This window comes from Solea senegalensis, linkage group LG20 (genome assembly GCF_019176455.1).
Source record: "Solea senegalensis isolate Sse05_10M linkage group LG20, IFAPA_SoseM_1, whole genome shotgun sequence".
Classification (NCBI taxonomy): domain Eukaryota; kingdom Metazoa; phylum Chordata; class Actinopteri; order Pleuronectiformes; family Soleidae; genus Solea; species Solea senegalensis.
Window position 1 is genome coordinate 6,824,849 of NC_058039.1, and position 17,786 is coordinate 6,842,634.

The 17,786-nt window shown below is 41.6% G+C and overlaps 3 protein-coding genes across 6 annotated transcripts in view; 1 reads left to right on the top strand and 2 right to left on the bottom strand.

The window, feature by feature from the left end:
- On the bottom strand, positions 1 to 3,966 carry lg20h6orf62 (linkage group 20 C6orf62 homolog). The gene is made up of 5 exons (XM_044052436.1): positions 2,342 to 3,966; positions 2,072 to 2,248; positions 1,860 to 1,985; positions 1,415 to 1,549; positions 1 to 1,314 (listed from the first exon to the last, which is right to left on the bottom strand). Exons 1-5 carry the CDS (start codon positions 2,468 to 2,470, stop codon positions 1,189 to 1,191), a joined length of 693 nt encoding a protein of 230 aa, XP_043908371.1. The 5' UTR covers positions 2,471 to 3,966; the 3' UTR covers positions 1 to 1,188.
- An 82-nt stretch (positions 3,967 to 4,048) lies between these two features.
- Positions 4,049 to 7,119, top strand: gmnn (geminin DNA replication inhibitor). 3 transcript variants are annotated; one of them, XR_006362427.1, is made up of 8 exons: positions 4,049 to 4,134; positions 4,500 to 4,571; positions 5,318 to 5,419; positions 5,538 to 5,697; positions 5,784 to 5,866; positions 6,113 to 6,223; positions 6,434 to 6,666; positions 6,698 to 7,119. XR_006362427.1 is itself a non-coding variant. In XM_044052437.1 (7 exons), the coding sequence occupies exons 2-7, from the start codon at positions 4,515 to 4,517 to the stop codon at positions 6,599 to 6,601; spliced, it is 681 nt and encodes a 226-aa protein (XP_043908372.1). In that variant the 5' UTR covers positions 4,049 to 4,134; positions 4,500 to 4,514; the 3' UTR covers positions 6,602 to 7,119. The 3 variants fall into 3 exon arrangements, 2 of the variants coding, with proteins under 2 accessions (XP_043908372.1, XP_043908373.1); XM_044052437.1 differs by having other exon boundaries at positions 6,434 to 7,119; XM_044052438.1 differs by lacking the exons at positions 4,049 to 4,134; positions 4,500 to 4,571 and adding an exon at positions 4,714 to 5,212 and having other exon boundaries at positions 6,434 to 7,119.
- A 597-nt stretch (positions 7,120 to 7,716) lies between these two features.
- The window catches only part of ripor2 (RHO family interacting cell polarization regulator 2), a 52,778-nt gene continuing 42,708 nt past the window's right edge, over positions 7,717 to 17,786 (bottom strand). For both annotated transcript variants that reach the window (XM_044052655.1, XM_044052656.1), the window contains exons 12-22: positions 16,885 to 17,014; positions 14,672 to 15,424; positions 14,387 to 14,574; positions 13,741 to 13,903; positions 13,437 to 13,569; positions 12,685 to 12,846; positions 12,400 to 12,573; positions 11,727 to 11,929; positions 11,555 to 11,638; positions 10,844 to 10,934; positions 7,717 to 10,049 (exon numbers count right to left, since the gene is read on the bottom strand). In XM_044052655.1, the coding sequence (XP_043908590.1) occupies positions 9,949 to 10,049; positions 10,844 to 10,934; positions 11,555 to 11,638; positions 11,727 to 11,929; positions 12,400 to 12,573; positions 12,685 to 12,846; positions 13,437 to 13,569; positions 13,741 to 13,903; positions 14,387 to 14,574; positions 14,672 to 15,424; positions 16,885 to 17,014 (2,182 nt within the window). In that variant the 3' untranslated portion in view covers positions 7,717 to 9,948. The remainder of the gene's footprint in view (positions 10,050 to 10,843; positions 10,935 to 11,554; positions 11,639 to 11,726; positions 11,930 to 12,399; positions 12,574 to 12,684; positions 12,847 to 13,436; positions 13,570 to 13,740; positions 13,904 to 14,386; positions 14,575 to 14,671; positions 15,425 to 16,884; positions 17,015 to 17,786) is intronic.

Below are 17,786 nucleotides of genomic sequence, written 5' to 3' on the forward strand. Positions count from 1 at the left end.
TTATGCTTTCAGAATTTGCAGTGTATTGGGATATGCTCAGCAGAATTGATTTGAGAATCAAACTGAAAAAAAACAAATGTAACACACCTTATAATCTTTGAACTGAACACACTGAATCAATGAGCAAAATTATATGTACCAAGTACTTTTTCTTTAACAAGCAAGCCCGTAGACTTCAATTTTAATTTGGTGAGCATGGCAGGAAATAATTTTAATTTTACTAGGTCAAATTGAACTAAAATACATTATCTTTTAGCAAATTTTGTTAGGTTATGTTAAACATTAACTATTACACATTTCAGAGTATCACCAACCCACATCCCAAATAAATGTACATCAGATTTCAGTAGCTTGAATAGTGCATGAACGGCTTGAAAGGTGACAATGACCTTCAACATCTAACATGTCTCAACTTTATGAACAATGCCTTTTAAGTCACTTGAGATATTAGTGAAGGCCTGCCTAGCATGTTTCAGAGGAAAGCAAATGATACCAAAAACATCTTTCAAGTCCCAAAAAAAAAAAAAAAAACAAGGCAGATTATAAGAAGCAATTCCTACACCATATGATTTGACAAATATTGTTCATATTGTTATCTTTGTGTACACCGGTGTTTTAACACCTATTCACACCTGTCCTTGGTCAACAGATTGTGTAAAGTTGTTCTACTAACCCCAATGACATTACAAACAAGCTTTAACAATCCTTTCTTATGACAACAAGGATCTAAAAACACGTCCATCTGAGAACCACCGTGAAGACCTGGGTGTTTGTTCCTGTTTTGATGCAACATAGAGTTCCTTCAATGACCAGTGCTGTTGACAGCGAGCCTCCAATAGAACAACCAACCACTCAAAATCAATGTTCGTGCAGGTTCAAATAAAAATGGATGAGGGAGTAAACAGGGAGGGAAAAACAAAAAAACGGCAACCAACAAAATGGTGGTAGAGAAGGGGGAGGGGCATTTGGAGTGTGAGGGAGGAAAAGAGGATGCAACTGAATCAGCCACAGGCCAGGGAGGGGTGAATGAGTAGGCAACAAAAAAGGGAAAAGGAAAGATCCAAGCACAAGTTCAAATCTTTTAAAAGGGAAAAAGATGGAGATGAGTACATCAATTTGCTTCCAAAGGCTTAGGCAGGAGAAAAGGGGAGGGGCTTTTCCCTATGTGGCTGGTTGGAGCAGGAAGCCCTAATCAGGCATGTATGGGCGGAGGTGATCCTCGATGTCTCCCACACCCCAGCAGGTCAGCTGGTCCTGAGGCAAGTACAGGCAGAGGCTGCACAACTTGAAAACTGTGGCCTTGGTTTTAGGTGTCTGCAGAAGACGTTGATAGAGAAGTGGTTACAGTGAGATGTTTGAAAGCCACCCAAGGTTTTAGGTTTTCAAACCCATTAATTTCAATAGACTGGCTCACCTGTAAGTGCTGTCTATCCATGAAGAGAAACACAGACTGAGTTGGGTTGTTCAGGACCATACCAGCCTTGTCTTTACGACCCATAGCATGCACGCACTGCTTCTCATAATCTCCATGATGAAATTCAAACTTGGCCTGTAATAATAATAATAATAATAATAATAATAATAATAATAATAACAACAACAACAAAACAGGTACCAAATTAGATTTATCTTTCAATAATCAAATAATGAATTTAAAGATGGTGCATTTAATGAACCATGAAGTCTATTCAGATTTATCTCAACAAACATTAAAACAGACAATGTTTTGGTTTTATGGCCCAAACTTGTATGTAAAAAATCATAGAATCACAGAATGACTGTTAATCGAGTAAAGTAACAAAAAGTAGAAATAAAGTCTTCAGACATTTGAGTATTTTGACAAGACACCAAGCTCTGACCTGAACAGGCCTAAAGGGTTCGTCATCAGCCCCCTTCCATCTGGAGAACAGCAGACAGACAATCTTCTCAATGTCATTGCGTGGCCAAAGGATAAAGTCCATCTGCTGTGTGCAGCCTATCACATCCTATCACATGAGAGAGAAGGAGAAATGTATTAATACGACCAGATGATTTCTCTCAAGTATCCCATCTTCAGCTCGTTCAGTCTTACCCTTCTCATTGACTGGTAGCGGGGAGCGTGCAGTTGCACAACGTCTTTTTGCAGGAGTTCAATTGAACTCTCAAGAGAGTAGCCGGAATCCCGCACACCTCGCAGGATGTTTTCTTCATAGTTGTTGGTCATCACTGGTACCACTTCATCTACTTCAAAGAGTGCAGACTTCTTTTTCTGTAATGACAAAAAGCAGAAGCAAAGACCAAGTCAGATTAGAAACTACATGTGTCATACGTACGAGGATATGGTGGATGAGTTATGACAAACCTTTTCCTTGAAAACGAAGGCTATATATATCTTGAAGTCAAACTGATCTGCCAAAGATTCCCTTTTCTTCCGAAGTTGAGCTCGAAGTCGATTTCTTGTTTGATTTCTTCGTGAGGTTGGGTCCCCCATGGTTAGATTTTGATGATCTTATCTAGTGTAGAATACTGTGGCTACACTCTCTACTTTTGTATTTGTATGTCGGATAAAAGGATGGAGTTAGCTACCCTTAGCGGAAACAACTCAACAAACAACTCTTGGTTTGAGCTGTGAAATACCCACTACCTACCAACTGAAAAAGTCAACAAATTAAAAACGAGACTATGTCATTTTAAACTTTTAGAGAACGGCAGTGTTGAGGGGAATGATCGACAAGCTAAGACTAAATTGCCAAATTATATGATCAGACATCCATGTTTTAAGACATAACTTTAAGCCAGATGAGCGTTTTTTTCCAACCTGCCATCTAAGATGGATGACAACAGAGATTTAAACAAAACTGCAACGCAAATTTGACAAATGCCTCCTTTGGAAAAAAAGTTTATGAAATCAACAGAGACGGCTGATACTATAAAACCCCATACTGACAATATATTTTGCTCGTGAATTTGAGGACTACTACAGAGACTAGCGAGCACACAACTTTTATATTATGTGGGTCATTTCAAAGTCTCTCATCCATAGCTGTCGTTGTTTGTTTCTCTGCCGAGACCTCGTTATGTGCGTGTTACAGGCGGATACGGGACACAGACGAACATGGCAGGTAAATACAGATGCCAGCATGTGTTGGCACCGGGTAACATCGAAGACTACTGCGAAAGTAACTTGACATTTCCTTGACTTTTACTGCCACTCGCTAGGCCCACGGCCTGTGGTGCTGCCACTGCTGGTGCTCATGATGTGGGCGTATTTTTAGCACACTAGCTAAGGCAAGCTAGCTAGCAAGCTAATTTAGGCTTTCACTTCCGACACTAACTAGTAGTGGACCAACGAGCTAAGCTACATCTTATCTTCTGTCTGACTGGCTTAATTGAGGCCTATGTGTGGTCGGCTAGCTAGCGTACAGTCATCTTTCCACGCGTTTACATCTCTCTCGGTTCAGCGTGACAGCCAGTGCTATAAGAGTCAGGAGAACTGCAGCGCTCACGAGCTAACTGGTTTTGCTTGTGCTCAGCATTTTAGATTAGGTCTTATCTGCTTCAGTCGTGTCTCGTCAACAACATCATGGACATAAAATCGGCTCGGGAATCAAGTAGCCAACCCAGCAATAACACACTAAATGGCGAAATAAATGTTAGCTAGACACAATCGCCCCCTTCCCACGTCTGAAGTTTCGCTTGTTCTCTCTCTCTCTCTTATTTTTTCAGTCGTCACAACCTTCGACTCGCCCAGCTGCTGCATGCCATGTCAAGATAAATCGACAATCAAGCTGAAATTCTCCATTCTTTCAGTCAACAAATGGCGTCGTCTGTCTCCTGGTGTACCCATATTTCACGGCGTGTCGTCCAACGTTTTTCCGTTTGGGTTCTTTGTGTGTTTTAGAGCAGGTAATAATGGCACACATACAAACTCGTCGGCCCACAGCCTCCCCAAAATGGCTGCACAGTCAGCTACAAAGATGTTACGCGTGACGTGTAGACACGTGACCGCTCAAGAAAAAAAAAAAACAGCCTGGAAAAAAACTTTATCAAGACTGACGTCTTTGTCACGTGACTGTATGGGCGTATTTAAGCTCCTGGCGCGGGATCCACAGGAAAGAATATTCAACCTTTGCAACGTCTCGGCTTTCGCTTAACGTAAGTTCACCGATTTTGTACATTGTTGCCTTATTTTAAATACTTTAACATGTGCCACTCTTTAAGAACTAGCGACGTAACCCAACGATGTGCTAGCGTAAGTCGAATTTCCTTAAAAACGGACTTGTTTTAGATGATTGCTGACTCGGTTTTGATGGCCTTTTGTACCACAATTTTCTCATAAAGGTAGAATGATATTTACTTAATATTGTTTCTTTACAAACATTTCACGAGGTTGAGTTGAGCTTAAAACTGTAACTCGATGTAGCGTAACACTGGTAGGCCTTGGAATAACCACGTCTTTCCGAACAAAACGTCCGTCATTGTTCACTCAGTGTGTCCTGACGTCATTAATTGTCCCACAGATATCCTAAAAGAAAATGAGTGTCAGTGGGAAACTAAAGCACAGCCAGCAGAAGTCAAATGAGAACATCAAGGTAAGAAATGAACCATTCTTCCATTCTGTTGTTGGGTTTGTCTTCGGTCAATCGCATTGAACATCTCTACACGCCCAAATGTGTTGATGCCATATGATTGTTTGTGTTTAAAAGTAGTTGAATGTGTATTTAATAAAGTGGCTGTTGTGGCCAAACTGCTTTTAATGTCTATACACAAGATCTAAAAATATCAACAGTGAAATCACTAGCCTATGTCATTCCTAATTTGAAACAATTGAACGCTATTGGCATCACCTGTGCATTTGAGCAGTTGAATGTCACATGACTGCAGCACTTTGAATATTAAATTGTTTTTTTAGCAGTGTTCTGTTCTTTAAACTTTGGTATGGGGCTGAATGCAGTTAAGAGCCATTGTCTCGTGTCAGCTGACTGTCACCCTCACAAACATTAACAGATTGTGCTCATTGACTGCATGATCTTGCTTGCCTGAAACTTTCCCACGGGTTTGTTGTTGGGAAAACTCTGGGCCCTGCCCCTGTTCCCACACCTGTGGGTCTGTCTCATGGCAGCAGTGTTGTCAAGCCTCTTCTCTAATGCCCATGGTGATGGTGTAACTAGGTAAACAATGCAAAGTGACGCACCAGTGAATGAAGGCTCTGAAAATGAGAACACAGCTCATGGTATTTTCTCATGGGACTCTGTTTTGAGTGTTTAGTATCCTGTTTTACAAATGTATTTATTCTGGTAATTGTATTTTAACACTAACTTCAATTTGTTTCTTCCAGAGTTTTTTTGCACCACCTCAAAAGGCAGTGGGAGCCCCCAGGCAAACCCTGCAGGTCCTCCAGGCCTCCGCTGTCAACAAAGATATGGGAAGGTCAGCTCAGGTACGTACTTTGTCATTGGGTCCAATTTGGATGTCTATAATTAAATCAGATGTGAAATGGTTCCATTGAGGGAACAAGTGGTCCATATTAATTTACAGTAAAACTTTTGACTTTTTAGGCAGGAAAAGTCATTCCCAAGCGGAAACAGTGGAGTGGAGAACCAACTAGAGGTCCAAAGAGGGTGAAGGTAGAAGTCAAGTCCACACAAACGGAAACTGAAGAATCTCAGTGTTTGACAGATGGCATGTCCAGTGAAGCATATGAGCTTATGGTCAAAGGTAGGCTTCATAATCTGCATGGCTGGTCACAAAATGCTTGGGTCAAAAATGAATTTATCTTGAGCTTTAATCTCTGCTTTTCATAGAAATGCCTCCTTCCACCTACTGGAAAGAGGTAGCCGAGGAGCGCCGTAAGGCCTTGTACAATGTTCTACAGGAGAACGAGAAGGTGAGCGAGTTAATCAGTAAGAGGCAGCTAATGTTTAGCTCTCAGTTGAGCTGTTCCCACGACCTATTTAGGTTGACCTTGTTAGTTGGCTCAAATCCAGCTGGCACCAAATTTTGAAGTAAATCTGCAACTCATTTCAGATCAGTTTAACTTTGAAACAAGGTACACTGGAGGTTTTTAACCCTAGATTTCCATTTTGTCTGCATCGTCCATGCCTTCATTTCTTTTTCTGTTTTCTTTAACCAGTTGCACAAAGACATTGAGACCAAAGATGAACAGATAACGCAACTAAAGAGTGACAACGAAGAGCTCCAAGAGCTGGCACAACATGTACAGTACATGGCTGACATGATTGAGGTAAGCACACAACACAATGCCCCTAATTCTTTTTTTGTGTATACCCGGCAACTTACTAGGTATATCCTACAGTGGTGAATACACTTTTAAATTGAAGTTACATGTATTTAAGGTCTTTCTTGGGCTTGTTTACACTTGCTGTTTAATGGTCAGATAAGGGTGAACACTTAACTTCAGTGCTGACCGTATGTAAATTTGCTCTGTTTTTAGAGGCTGACCGGGAAGTGCCCAGACAATCTAGAGGAATTAAAAGACATTGCCCTTGACGTGGATGACGACGACGACGATGATGAAGTTGAAGAGCAAAGCGAAGATGAATATTGTGATTACAGTCTGAGTGAAGACGAGGAAGAAAAGGAATCAGAAGAGCAGGATTAACTGACACCTCTCGGGTCAAGGGACATTGTCTGAATACAGGTCATCAGATTTGATTCAGAGCAAACCATGGCAGGAACGGTTGACTGCAGTGTTCAGTGTGTAAACTTTTATGGTTTTAGTTTTTTAAAATTTTTATTTTTTGTAAGACCTTTTTTGACCTGTCGGTAAAGCACAATTGAAATGAAGTGTGACGTGAGTTGACGACAATTTAGGACACAAAGTTCACCTGAAGTATTTATTTGTTTTCCAATTGTTGTGATTGAAAGGAAAAAAACAAAACAAATCCCAGTTACTCAACTAGTACATTTTTCATTAGCCTCGCAATACAAAATTTGGTATGTTTTCAGATCAGTGACAGTGGTAATGCCTGTGCTTTTTCTTTGTGGTTAAATGTCTACTATGTAAAGACTCATTGTGGTAATTGTGTCTTGGTTTACCCTATAAAAATTGAATTGTGCAATGTAGCAGCACACAGCTCTGTACATAAAGCTTGTGTAAAATAAACACTTAAGATACAATCTTGTAACTTCAATTTTTCTGTAAATGTATCTTGTGTGTTGGTAATTCTCTAGTCATGTTTTTGAATCTGCTGATGTGTAACCAGCAGCTCCAGTTCTGGTTTTGAGTGAACAACCTGTTGTCACTGAGCTGTGACGGATCAAAAAGTTGTACTGAGGCGCTTGACTTTGAAATTAACATTTTTACATGATTCAACTATACTGGAGCCATTGTAAAGATCTAATATCAAACTAACTTTAAGTATTGCTGAGGGAAAGTCAGTTTTGGAGCAGGTCAATTGCAGACAAAATCTAAATCCTATGTAACATCCCCTGATATTAATTTGCTTAAGGGCCTTTGCAAGCAAGACCTGGGTTCATGACATGGTCAGAACAAGGGCCTTTCTGAAAAGAGTTTGCATGTTCTCCCCATGTGTGCTTGGTCCGGTTTCCTCCCACAATCCAAAAAGATGCAGATGTGGGGATTAGGCTAATAGGACACTCTAAATTGAGCATGACAGTAGATGGTTGTTTGTCTCTATGTGGCCCTGTGATGGACTGGCAAACTGTCCAGGGTGTCCCCAGCCTTTTGCCCGTTCCATTAAAGACAGACTATTGTTTAAATTATGCAAAAATAAAATTTATTGCAACTTGAGCAGAAGAATTGAGACTAACCACAATGAAGAGTAGTACGCAACAGAGTACTGAAGCTTTTGACCACAGATGTGATCAATTTCAGTTTTAGCAAAAATATCAAGTTATAATTAAAACCATTTTTGATACATAAACTAAACATGCACATTTTTGCCAACTTGTACTTTGTGGTTATTAGAAATCGAAACATCAACCTATAACACTGGTCAACTGCATTTTATAAGAATAAAAAAAAAATACACTGAGTGGGTGAATTTGATACAAGACCAAAATACTGCAACTGTACTCAAAACATGGACTGCATTTTGTAAAATGTATAGAAAAACAAAATTAGCTTTTAGTAACAACTTCACACATTTACAGATTATACAAAAGAAAAAAATACATTTCATAGAAATATTACCACTTGTTTTTAATTAATATGGCTTTAGAGCTGTGCAATTAGAGCCAAATGTAGCTGGATTAGTGGATTCTTGTGCTTCTTAAGATTTATGTCTCAGCATTCTCGCCAAAATGGCAGTGTTGTATTGAAAATACATTCTCCGAGATGAATTATTTATGACAATTTTAAAATCAATCCTTCCTTTGGTTACATTTAATCTAATAAAGAAAACCTTCCTATATATTTTATCCCATTGCTTTTGGGACCTTTCGTTGGAAAATAAATGTATAACACTATTAGATTATGAGCAAATCTAAATCTTCTCAAAAATAATAATTATTAATATAATACAATTTGTTTCAAAATAATATTCAAATTTAAGTTAAGCATGAGATCAGTTGCATGGTAATGACACGGAGGTCTTTTTTTAAACGTAACTATTTCAAATCCTGGACAAACTTCAAACATATTTACAAAACAATGTCAACTGCTCTAGAACAGAAAAGCATATTAGAATCACAAGGAGTAAATAATAAATAGGTGAGAAGCAAATGTGGGTTTTTACCGCCTCACTGGACTCAGTAGTACAGTTACAATGACAAAAGTTTGAGTCACGTCAAGAGTTCCCACATTTCCAGTTAGGAGGCAGGGGAAACAAAGACGACCCACGACGTACCAAACACAACACTTCATTCTGCACTTTCTCACAGAAAAAGTGGAATTCCTACTCACATACTGAATACATGTGCAGATAGCCACGACTAAGGCTACAACCTACAGCCAACTCTGTCCAAGAGGCCGCGTCTCTCTGTACAGTCACATGCTCTTAAACTGAATTTATTGCCCTCGACTGGCTCCTTACCTGGTAGGAAAATTACATTTACAAAATAGAGTAATGTGGAACCAGCCTGCTCAACTACATCAAGGCTCAAATGGTCAAAAGGCTGACTTGTCTTCTCATGTCAGCTATGTACAGAAAAAAATTGCACTTGTTCAGCTGCAAATATGAGAGCGCTCAGAGCTCAAAATTCACCCTCTGAGCAGCTTTTTACTCCTTCTCTGCTGATAACACAACTGAGGTCTACGTAACTCTGTTCAAAACTGCAAAGTGCTCTTTCACCACGTTACCACAAGCCAAACTCCACAGCCACACAGCACACTTTCAACCATACAAGAATCCCTGAAACTCAAAATGGAACGTACCTGAAATCAAAACTTAAAAATACATTTTGAGTAAAACCGTACATACAACACCGGCTGTGTAAAATATGCCCTATTTACATGCATTTGTTTTTACACGAGTGCAAATCTTATGAAAGCGCCAAAAACATTTCCCAACACCAACACCACCAACTTAAACATAATTAGCACACAGTGAGGACACACGTGGAAGGTCATCGGTGAAGTGAGAGTTTGTGTGAAAGGTGAGGATGTGTCGCCCGTTCTCCAGTCTTTTGCAGCTTTAAGTGGCTTCGTGTCCAGTCAAAGTTAAAACTCAGTGTGACCAGTGTGTGGCTCAGAAAGCAGGGGGAGGAAGGGTGGGTGTGTGTGAAAGTGGACCAAGGTGCGTCTGTGTGTGAGTGTGCATACAGGAGGGGGTACAGGTTGTGTTTCGGTGGTTAAGACAGTTTGTTTGCGGTTAGTTCCTTTACAGGAGGCAGTGGAGGGTTAAGATATTTTAGGTCTGTTCCAATGAGCAGATCAGTAAAGTGATCAGTAACCAAGAGCCCTGTGAGACGTGCAGTGCGGCAGTGTTGTCCTCAGAGGTCACAGGCTCAGGTGTAGTACATTATCTTCTCTGCGACACAGAAAGCTCAGAAGGCCGTGGTGACGGCGTTTCCTCGCCGCGTGCCCAGACGGATCATCTCCCCCGGTACTCTGTCCAGCTGCTCGTACGCCAGTCGGCCCTCCTCACCTTTAACAAACACAAGCCTCATCCATCAACAGGGAACCTCCAAGCAATCACAAACGATTCTATAATCCGAGTAGTAGCAGTGTTTAAGTACTTGATACATCCAAGTGACCATGATGTGTCACCAGAGATTGAGGAAACATGTCGGTGGATATTTAACAAATATAATGTTATTATGGTCTGTTATTGTCATCTCCTCCCACCGTTGCTAATCCTCTCTCAAGCAGACACAATTTCACTTTCAATCTCTGCCTGTTGCTGACTTTTAATAGGTTCAATATTATTATAAATAATAATAATAATAAGACGGTTATGTATGTGGGTGTGTTTGTGCATTAAATGCAGCTTTTATTTCTGTATTTTCTGAGAATCTGGCAACCACACCCCTCCCATGTTTACATTCGGGGTTGCCATTTTTAAACATTTAAGGTTTACATACAGTATACATATATTTTTTCTTTGAGAAAACAAATCTGAAGAAACTGTGTGTACAAGAACATCATTTAAGTTGTCTTGCATTAATAGACTATGCACAAAATGGATGTGGTGTGCCGGTTGTAAAAACAAGTCCTATATAAAGGACGTCTATGCACGAATGAGCCTATTTCTCATTTAATACATAACATCAGTAAATATTATCCTGAGGAGTTAATTAATTAATTAATCGTGTATTTTTTATCTGTTTTATTTTTATACTGAAGGTACAACGTGGCATCACTGCCCACTGTGTAATTTAGATATACCACCGATGAGACCACGCTGAGCAACATTTGATTTTCACCAATTTTGTCACTCACCAAATGTGAGCAGCGTTTCTATGGCGACATGGCGAAGCTCCTCATCAGCCGCATCACACAGTGCCACCACCGCCCTGATGCTCTCCACAGCCTGTAGACAGAAAGACAAGGTCAGTGAAGTGGGAACATATGATGATCGTCGGGATCAAGATGTTCTCCTCACGTTTTATTACACGTGTGTAGCAGCACAGTAGCGTGACACTGCAGTAAATAATAGGGAATAACAGGGAAGTAATCGTTACTATATATTCTTTCATAATCCCCAAGTGATGGCTTGGTGACAACGATGGACAAATGTGTGATGAAGTAATACTCTAAAAAGACGATATGCTGAGCTACAACACCTATTTTAATAAATAGGTGTTGTTTTTAAACAACTCTAAAACTGGATTTGAAGTGATGATGCTACTTAAACTGTCACCTAAGTAGCATCATAGCAACAAAGAATACAAACCAAGTCCTAAACTGAATCTAGTCCACCAATGGAATCATCAACAGCTGTCCAAATCCATCATACTCAGACCGGATGAGTCAGAGCACAGCATCTATGACACTAGACTCATCGACTGTATCTGATGCTATCTTTATCCCAAAATCTGTCCACAGACAAACCTGTCTCTCTGGTTCCTTCTTGAAGTGTCTTCAGTGACGGATACACACACACACACACACACTCAAAGCCACTGTCACAAAATGAAGGAAGCCACTGACCTGCAGACAGCTGAGAGCTGAACACGCTGCCCTCTGGCTCAGACCTCCAGCCTCTGATAGTGCCTGTGTGTAACACTCCACAGCCTGTACACACAAACAATCCCACATGACACACAACATCTGTCAAAAGGTATGAATGGCACACTCACCGCCTCTCTTTAGCACTACTCACCCTGCTCCTGAAGTGGCTCCGTGATGCTCCCGAAGAGAGGTAATCGGCCGCGGCCTTGTTGACCTGAGGGTTGGCTGCTGTGAGCAGGGAGGCCAGCGCCCTGAGAGTGCTGTTTTTAGGCCACAGTGATGACAAAGGCACCACCTCCATTTCCACTAAACACCGAGAACAATCGCCACTCTGCAGAGTCTCTGCAAACACCTCTGAAAGTCAGAAACAGTCACACATGAAAACCTAAACTATGGGAAGCGGAGTGTATTCATCATAGACTGTAAATACATTTAACATAATCCTTGAGTTGAAAAAAAAACCAAAAAAGACTTTTGAAAGTATATATTCACAGATGGCACCTCTTGGACAATACCAGCTGTCAATCACACTGATGTCCAATCATATTTGACACCATATGTTGTTGAAGAAGACCTGAAACTAGCGAATGAGTCCATTAAAGTCTATGTTTACTGACGTTATAAATCAAGTGAGGAGAAGGATCATTTTCCCCATAGACTTCCATTCAAACCAAGTTCTTTTTTGCAGCCAGCAGTCGCCCCCTAGTGGCTAACTACTACATCCATCCTACCAAAAGGTATGCCTATTTTTATATAAAGTCTAGTGGTCATGTTAAAACATATCATGGATTGTACAACAGGACAGACGGGGAATTCTTGATTACCTTCTCTGGCCAGGTGCAGCAGGTGTGTCTCCATGTCCTGGACCTCATGTTGTATGATATAGCTGTGGAACTGAAACACAGTGAGGACATCCTGGGACAGTGCCGAGGCGGGAGGACTGTGTGACATCACCAGGTCGCTCCTGTCGACCATCTCACCCACTACAACACCAATCACTGCAGAGAAGAAGGACAATGTTTGGATCTTTTCTCAGCAGCTGCAGTGGTCTAACCTCCCTCCGGCAACATTTTTAAAAAAAAATAAGCAAACAAGAGAGATGAGTCAACCTGTGTCAGCGCGGTGTGGCTGCCTCTCCTGCAGCACTGCCGTGTAGCGTCGATGCATGTGTTTGAACACTCTGTCCAGTGTGGTGTGGAAAAGTCCTGCAGACCCGCTGCACTCTGACCACAGAGTCATCAGCTGTGGGCGCTCGGCGAGGCCCGGGAGAACTGAGAGGAGGAAGACGGAACGCAAGGTCAGACATTTCAAAACACACAAACCCTCGTCTCCTGTGTGCGCTATGTTTTATTCATGTGCTCGCTGCTCTAAAGTGCACGATGACATCACCCGGAGCATTATGAACTCCCGTTACGATGCCTTTTAGATGTGATGCAAACAAACGCTTACAGATGTAACCAGGCACCTTCTGAATGATACCAGCTGTCAATCACACTGGCGTCAACTAAATTGTGCCGTGCTTTATCATCCATCTTTCGCTCATATTCAAATCAGCATCGTTTGATATTGAATAAGACCCAAACCCTGCTAGTGAGGCCATTCATTCCTCAGGAAAATGGTTACTGATGTTATTTATAACATCAGAGAAGAGCTAACTTTCTACTTTATGTATAAATAATTTATTTATACATAAAGTAGAAAGTTAGTTCTTCTCTGATGTTATTTATAAATAAATAAATAAAGTTAGCTCTTCTCTGTCGGCCCTGTTCGATAAACAATATGTTGTTACTTCCACGTTGCCTTCAGGGAGGAAACCAGAAGACTATATCCATCTAATGTGTGGTCTATGGTCTGTACCTACCATCAGTAGCAGATGTGATAGTTCCCAGTCTGTCCACACTGATCTCTGCTAACTCCTCTAACAGCTGAGTCTGTGTGGAGAGTTTGAGGAGCACACTGCAACGCTGCCACACACTTGGCCCGTTCGTCAACAGCTGTCAATAAAACAAACAAAAAAAAAGAAAAAAGATTGATTGATTGAAAGATGCATGTCTTTATTTAACCGTAATGTCATTAAAATCTAATTTAACACTTACAGCAATAGCAGCAGGCAGAGACTACTTTGATTATTCTACGTTTAAAATCAATGTCACAAGGAGCTTTACCTGTATGAGGTGATTACAGTACTGCAGGTGGATGACGATGGCCACGTCCAGGTTCTCGTTTCCAGTAGTTAGTGGCAGGGGGCTTCCAGCCACGCTGTTGCCTACGCCGGTGTCTTCTGTCAGGGCTTCGCTCAGGTGTCCTCGAGCTTCTGGATGCTGGACCCTAAGAGGTGAACACCATCAGTCACTACTGAGTGATCCATACATTATAATGTATTTAAAGCAGGTGCTACTATACTATACAGTGTTTTCAGAAAGATGTTCAGTGAACTTACAGCTGTGCGACTAAATAAAGAAGCTGTGGGTGTTTTTTTAGTAAGTCAGTAACGGACTGTGTTTCACAACATTGCTGTCCACCAGTGCAATCAGGAGTGAATTAAAACAGAAATGTTGCTGAAACTTAAGTGGAATGACACTAAAATTAAAATAAATGAATCTCATCAGGCACAAAATAATCCAGTGAAAGCATTTTTTTTTTCTTTCTTGTTTATTATAAAAAAATAATTTGTATTTGTATCAATGTATCAGCAAGACACCCATGAACCCAATCAAAGCTTCCAACGCTCAGATATTTAACTTACACGTTGCATTCATTTGCAAATGAAAAGGCAATGACACAATGACAACATGTGCTTGTATCACTCACCCAATCCTCTCTCCGTCTACATCAAAAAGCGGAGACCTCTGTGGTGGAATGCTGCCGAGGACGGCGTTATCGTCTCCAGTATCTTCGTCATCGAAGTCAGACGTGTTGAGGAAGTCGAAGCTCTCCAGTGCACTCTCCACTGTCAGACTGAGGCTGGAAGATCTGCTTCTGTGGCCTGGAAGTCGACACTAAAGGTGGACAGAGGGTGGGGGAGTAGTTTATAACAATCCTTTACTTGTACCTTTGGATTATCTATCTTTTTCATTCACTCACTCACTGACTTACCTTTAACAGGTCCTCCAGACGCATCACTTCCTGTTCCAGGTCCTGCAGCTCTCGGCAGCGGTGAGTCAATGACTCCAGCCTCATGAGCAGACTGTGAATGGCCTCCTCCAGGCTGCTCTCCAGAAAAGCTCTGCTCCCCTCTCCTGCCCAGCTCAGGCTCCCTCCACCCTCAGTGGAGCTCCCACTGGGTGACACAATTTCAGAAGATGTCAGTCTCTTCACGAGCTGCTTGGTCAGGCTGCCCGCCTCCTCTGTGTCCAGCTCCACAGGTTTCAGTTCATCAGCGTGGTCCAGAAAAACATCCTCCGGAGCCACTGTAGATAAGTGACTCTCAGAGCACAAAGATGGAGCAGCAGAACCACCGTTGGAGCCAGAATTTCTCTGGGACTCTGTGTGCTCCCACTCCGAGTCCTCAGCCACCTCAGCTTCATCACTGGCGAGGCTGGGGCTTGTGCCCCTACTTCCTCTACTGCCCATCTCCCTGTCCTCGTCATACTCATCCTCCTCCTCTTCCTCCACCAAATGCTCCTCTGCGATGGATTCCTCTCTGGTTGGGAGGATTTGTGCAGATGATGTTTCTGTCTCTGGAGGAGTGACGGTGATCTCTGGGTTGGACTGGGCATGGGAGTGGGAGCTTGGGGCGGGGCTGGGGCTGGACATGGAGCCAGAGGTGTCGGAGAAGGTGAAGGAGAGACGCTTGCATTCAGCCACGCCGCAGCTGCCATTTTCAAAGACATCATCTGGTAAAGTGGACTGCAAGAAGAGACAAGAGTGTAAATGTGAAGAAGATGTGATATAACCATGTTTCACCAGCAGGATGCGCCAAAGCACCTTACTGCTGCATCACCCCAGTGTATTTACTAAAACAGCACTGCAACAGACAATTATTTTCATAATCAATTAGTCTGTTATTTGGCCCATAAAATGCAGAAAATTAAATTATTATATTTGGGAAGCAAAAAAAAATATTTTAACAAAAAAAACTCAAATAAATAAATAAATAGCTTATAGTTAATTTAGTAATAAACAGAATATATCTTAAAAATTTCTAAAAAATGTGCAGCAATGTGGCTCACTTCTGTACCTCCATACCAGAAAATGACCTAAGACTTAATGAAACCTCAGCAGATTTTTTTTCAGTCATTTTTTATTGTAAAAAAATGTATGTTCTCCTCCCTTATGGTGCATTTTGGCAGTGAAATAATCCAAAACAGAAAGATATTAGCTCTACAATTAACCAATTTCTCAGAAATGAGATTCTGTGACTGTCAGAGGGAAACTTCCAGTACGGAGGTCCATAGGTCCACCATATTGTGTGGTTCTTCATGTAAGACAGGTGGGGCAGCACTGTAGCACCCCCCCAGTGTTGAACTGCCACTGAGTGAGTTAGAGAGGAAGAAGTTCAAGAAAAAGTTCTGGCCAAAGATTCAGCATACTCCACTTTTCTTTATAATCATGAGCCAAAACTGTGCAGGCATCACAGAAAGGTCAGTGTTAACAGCAACACATACCAGCTTCATGCGTGTCATGCAAAGAAACATGCAAACAGCCACACATGGTATTCAGCAGCCCACACATGGGGACTGGACAACACCAGGTGCATCCACACCAGCAGTGGAGTACATCCCCACCATGACACTGAGTCAGTGGGCACACAAGGGTCAGGGTAGGTCAAAGGGTCAAGGGGCCACAGCACACTCACATAGACCTCCAGACTGGACTTAGGCCTTGGCCGAAGTGAGGCCAGGTCACCAAACGAGCGACTGCGCCTTAGTTTCTCTAGCAGGGTGTCTCGCAGCATGTGCAGGAAGGAGAGGCGCTGGCGCTCCACGGGTTTTGGCCGCCACTTCTTTACACAATGCACGCAGGCAAATGGGACAGGGTGTTGGGTATACGAGTGAGGGCAGGTGAGTGGGACACAGGAGGGGTGGATGAAAGTGTTAAGTGCGACAGAGTGTGGGAAATGGGGGTTTTGATGTGGAAATGCATGTGGAGGGGAATAGCAGGGAAATGGGTGAGGGTTAGTTAGGAGTAGGGCTGGCATTGTTTCACATAAGCATGATGCATCAACAGAAAAAACTCAACCACAATCAAAACCTACTTATACGCTGGAGCAGATGTTATTTAGGACCTCACAATAAAATACCCCTGAAAAAATTGACTGTCCCTTCCGAAACCAATGACACTAAAGAGGGTGTGTGTGCTGGGCTCACAAAGAAGGAGGTGTCCTGGAAGGTGGGGGTCTCTGGTGTTCCCTGGCTGTAGATTGACACTCGTCTCTGGAGAGCTGTGGTTTTGCTCAGGTTTCCAGACGACAGGGTCAGGTCCTCGACATCGAAGGGGCTGAATGGGGGGGAAGAAAAGAAGACACTTAATGTGATTGCACTGTGATTTACGACTGTATAAGTGCTTTTCCTTTTATGTGGTGTCACAGGGCAGAATTTCCTTTTTTTTATTATTAATATTACATTAATATGTTCCTCCACCAGATGGCAGGAAACGACAAGTCATGTAGACACATTTGCAGCTGAGCAGTAAGTTTTCTTAGACAAATAAACCCTTAAACGGCCAAACAACACACTGTGATTCTCAACCCTGCAGCGCAGCAGTGATACAATCCCCGACTGATGACTTATCCCTTCCATAAACTGCAAATAAAATGTGTGCAGTCAAGAGAAATGTTACTGAAACCTGAAAAAGGAAGTGACAATAAAATGAAAATGAATGAACTAATACAGTCACAAAATAATCCAGTAGCAGCAAATTCTCAGTGTTATATCTGTCATTATCTTTATGTATTGACATTTTGTGAAAGACGTGCAGGTGTAGTTACTTGAAAGATTTATTTTATATGGTTCATTTCTTAAATGAATGAAATATATCTTACAAACGAGACATAAAAACTTCCCAAAAAAACATTCTCCAGACAACTAATGTTGCTTTTAAATGATATGACATAATTTGAGATACCCAAATGCCCTAATGAACTTCTAATGAACTGGCCTTTATCACAATAAAAGGAAGACAATAATAGGTTAATTCAGTGGAAGAGTGACAATATTCTGCACAAGCTACACCACTGTTTCTTCTTGAATTCAAAAAGTAATCAACCACA

Coding starts and splice junctions, on each gene's coding strand:
- lg20h6orf62 (XM_044052436.1), bottom strand. CDS start 2,470: ATGGGGGACCCAACCTCACGAAGAAATCAAACAAGAAATCGACTTCGA. Junction 1,986..2,071: donor GCTACCAGTCAATGAGAAGG/GTAAGACTGAAC, acceptor CTCATGTGATAG/GATGTGATAGGCTGCACACA. Junction 1,315..1,414: donor TGGATAGACAGCACTTACAG/GTGAGCCAGTCT, acceptor CGTCTTCTGCAG/ACACCTAAAACCAAGGCCAC.
- gmnn (XM_044052437.1), top strand. CDS start 4,515: ATGAGTGTCAGTGGGAAACTAAAGCACAGCCAGCAGAAGTCAAATGAG. Junction 4,572..5,317: donor AGTCAAATGAGAACATCAAG/GTAAGAAATGAA, acceptor TGTTTCTTCCAG/AGTTTTTTTGCACCACCTCA. Junction 5,420..5,537: donor ATATGGGAAGGTCAGCTCAG/GTACGTACTTTG, acceptor TTGACTTTTTAG/GCAGGAAAAGTCATTCCCAA.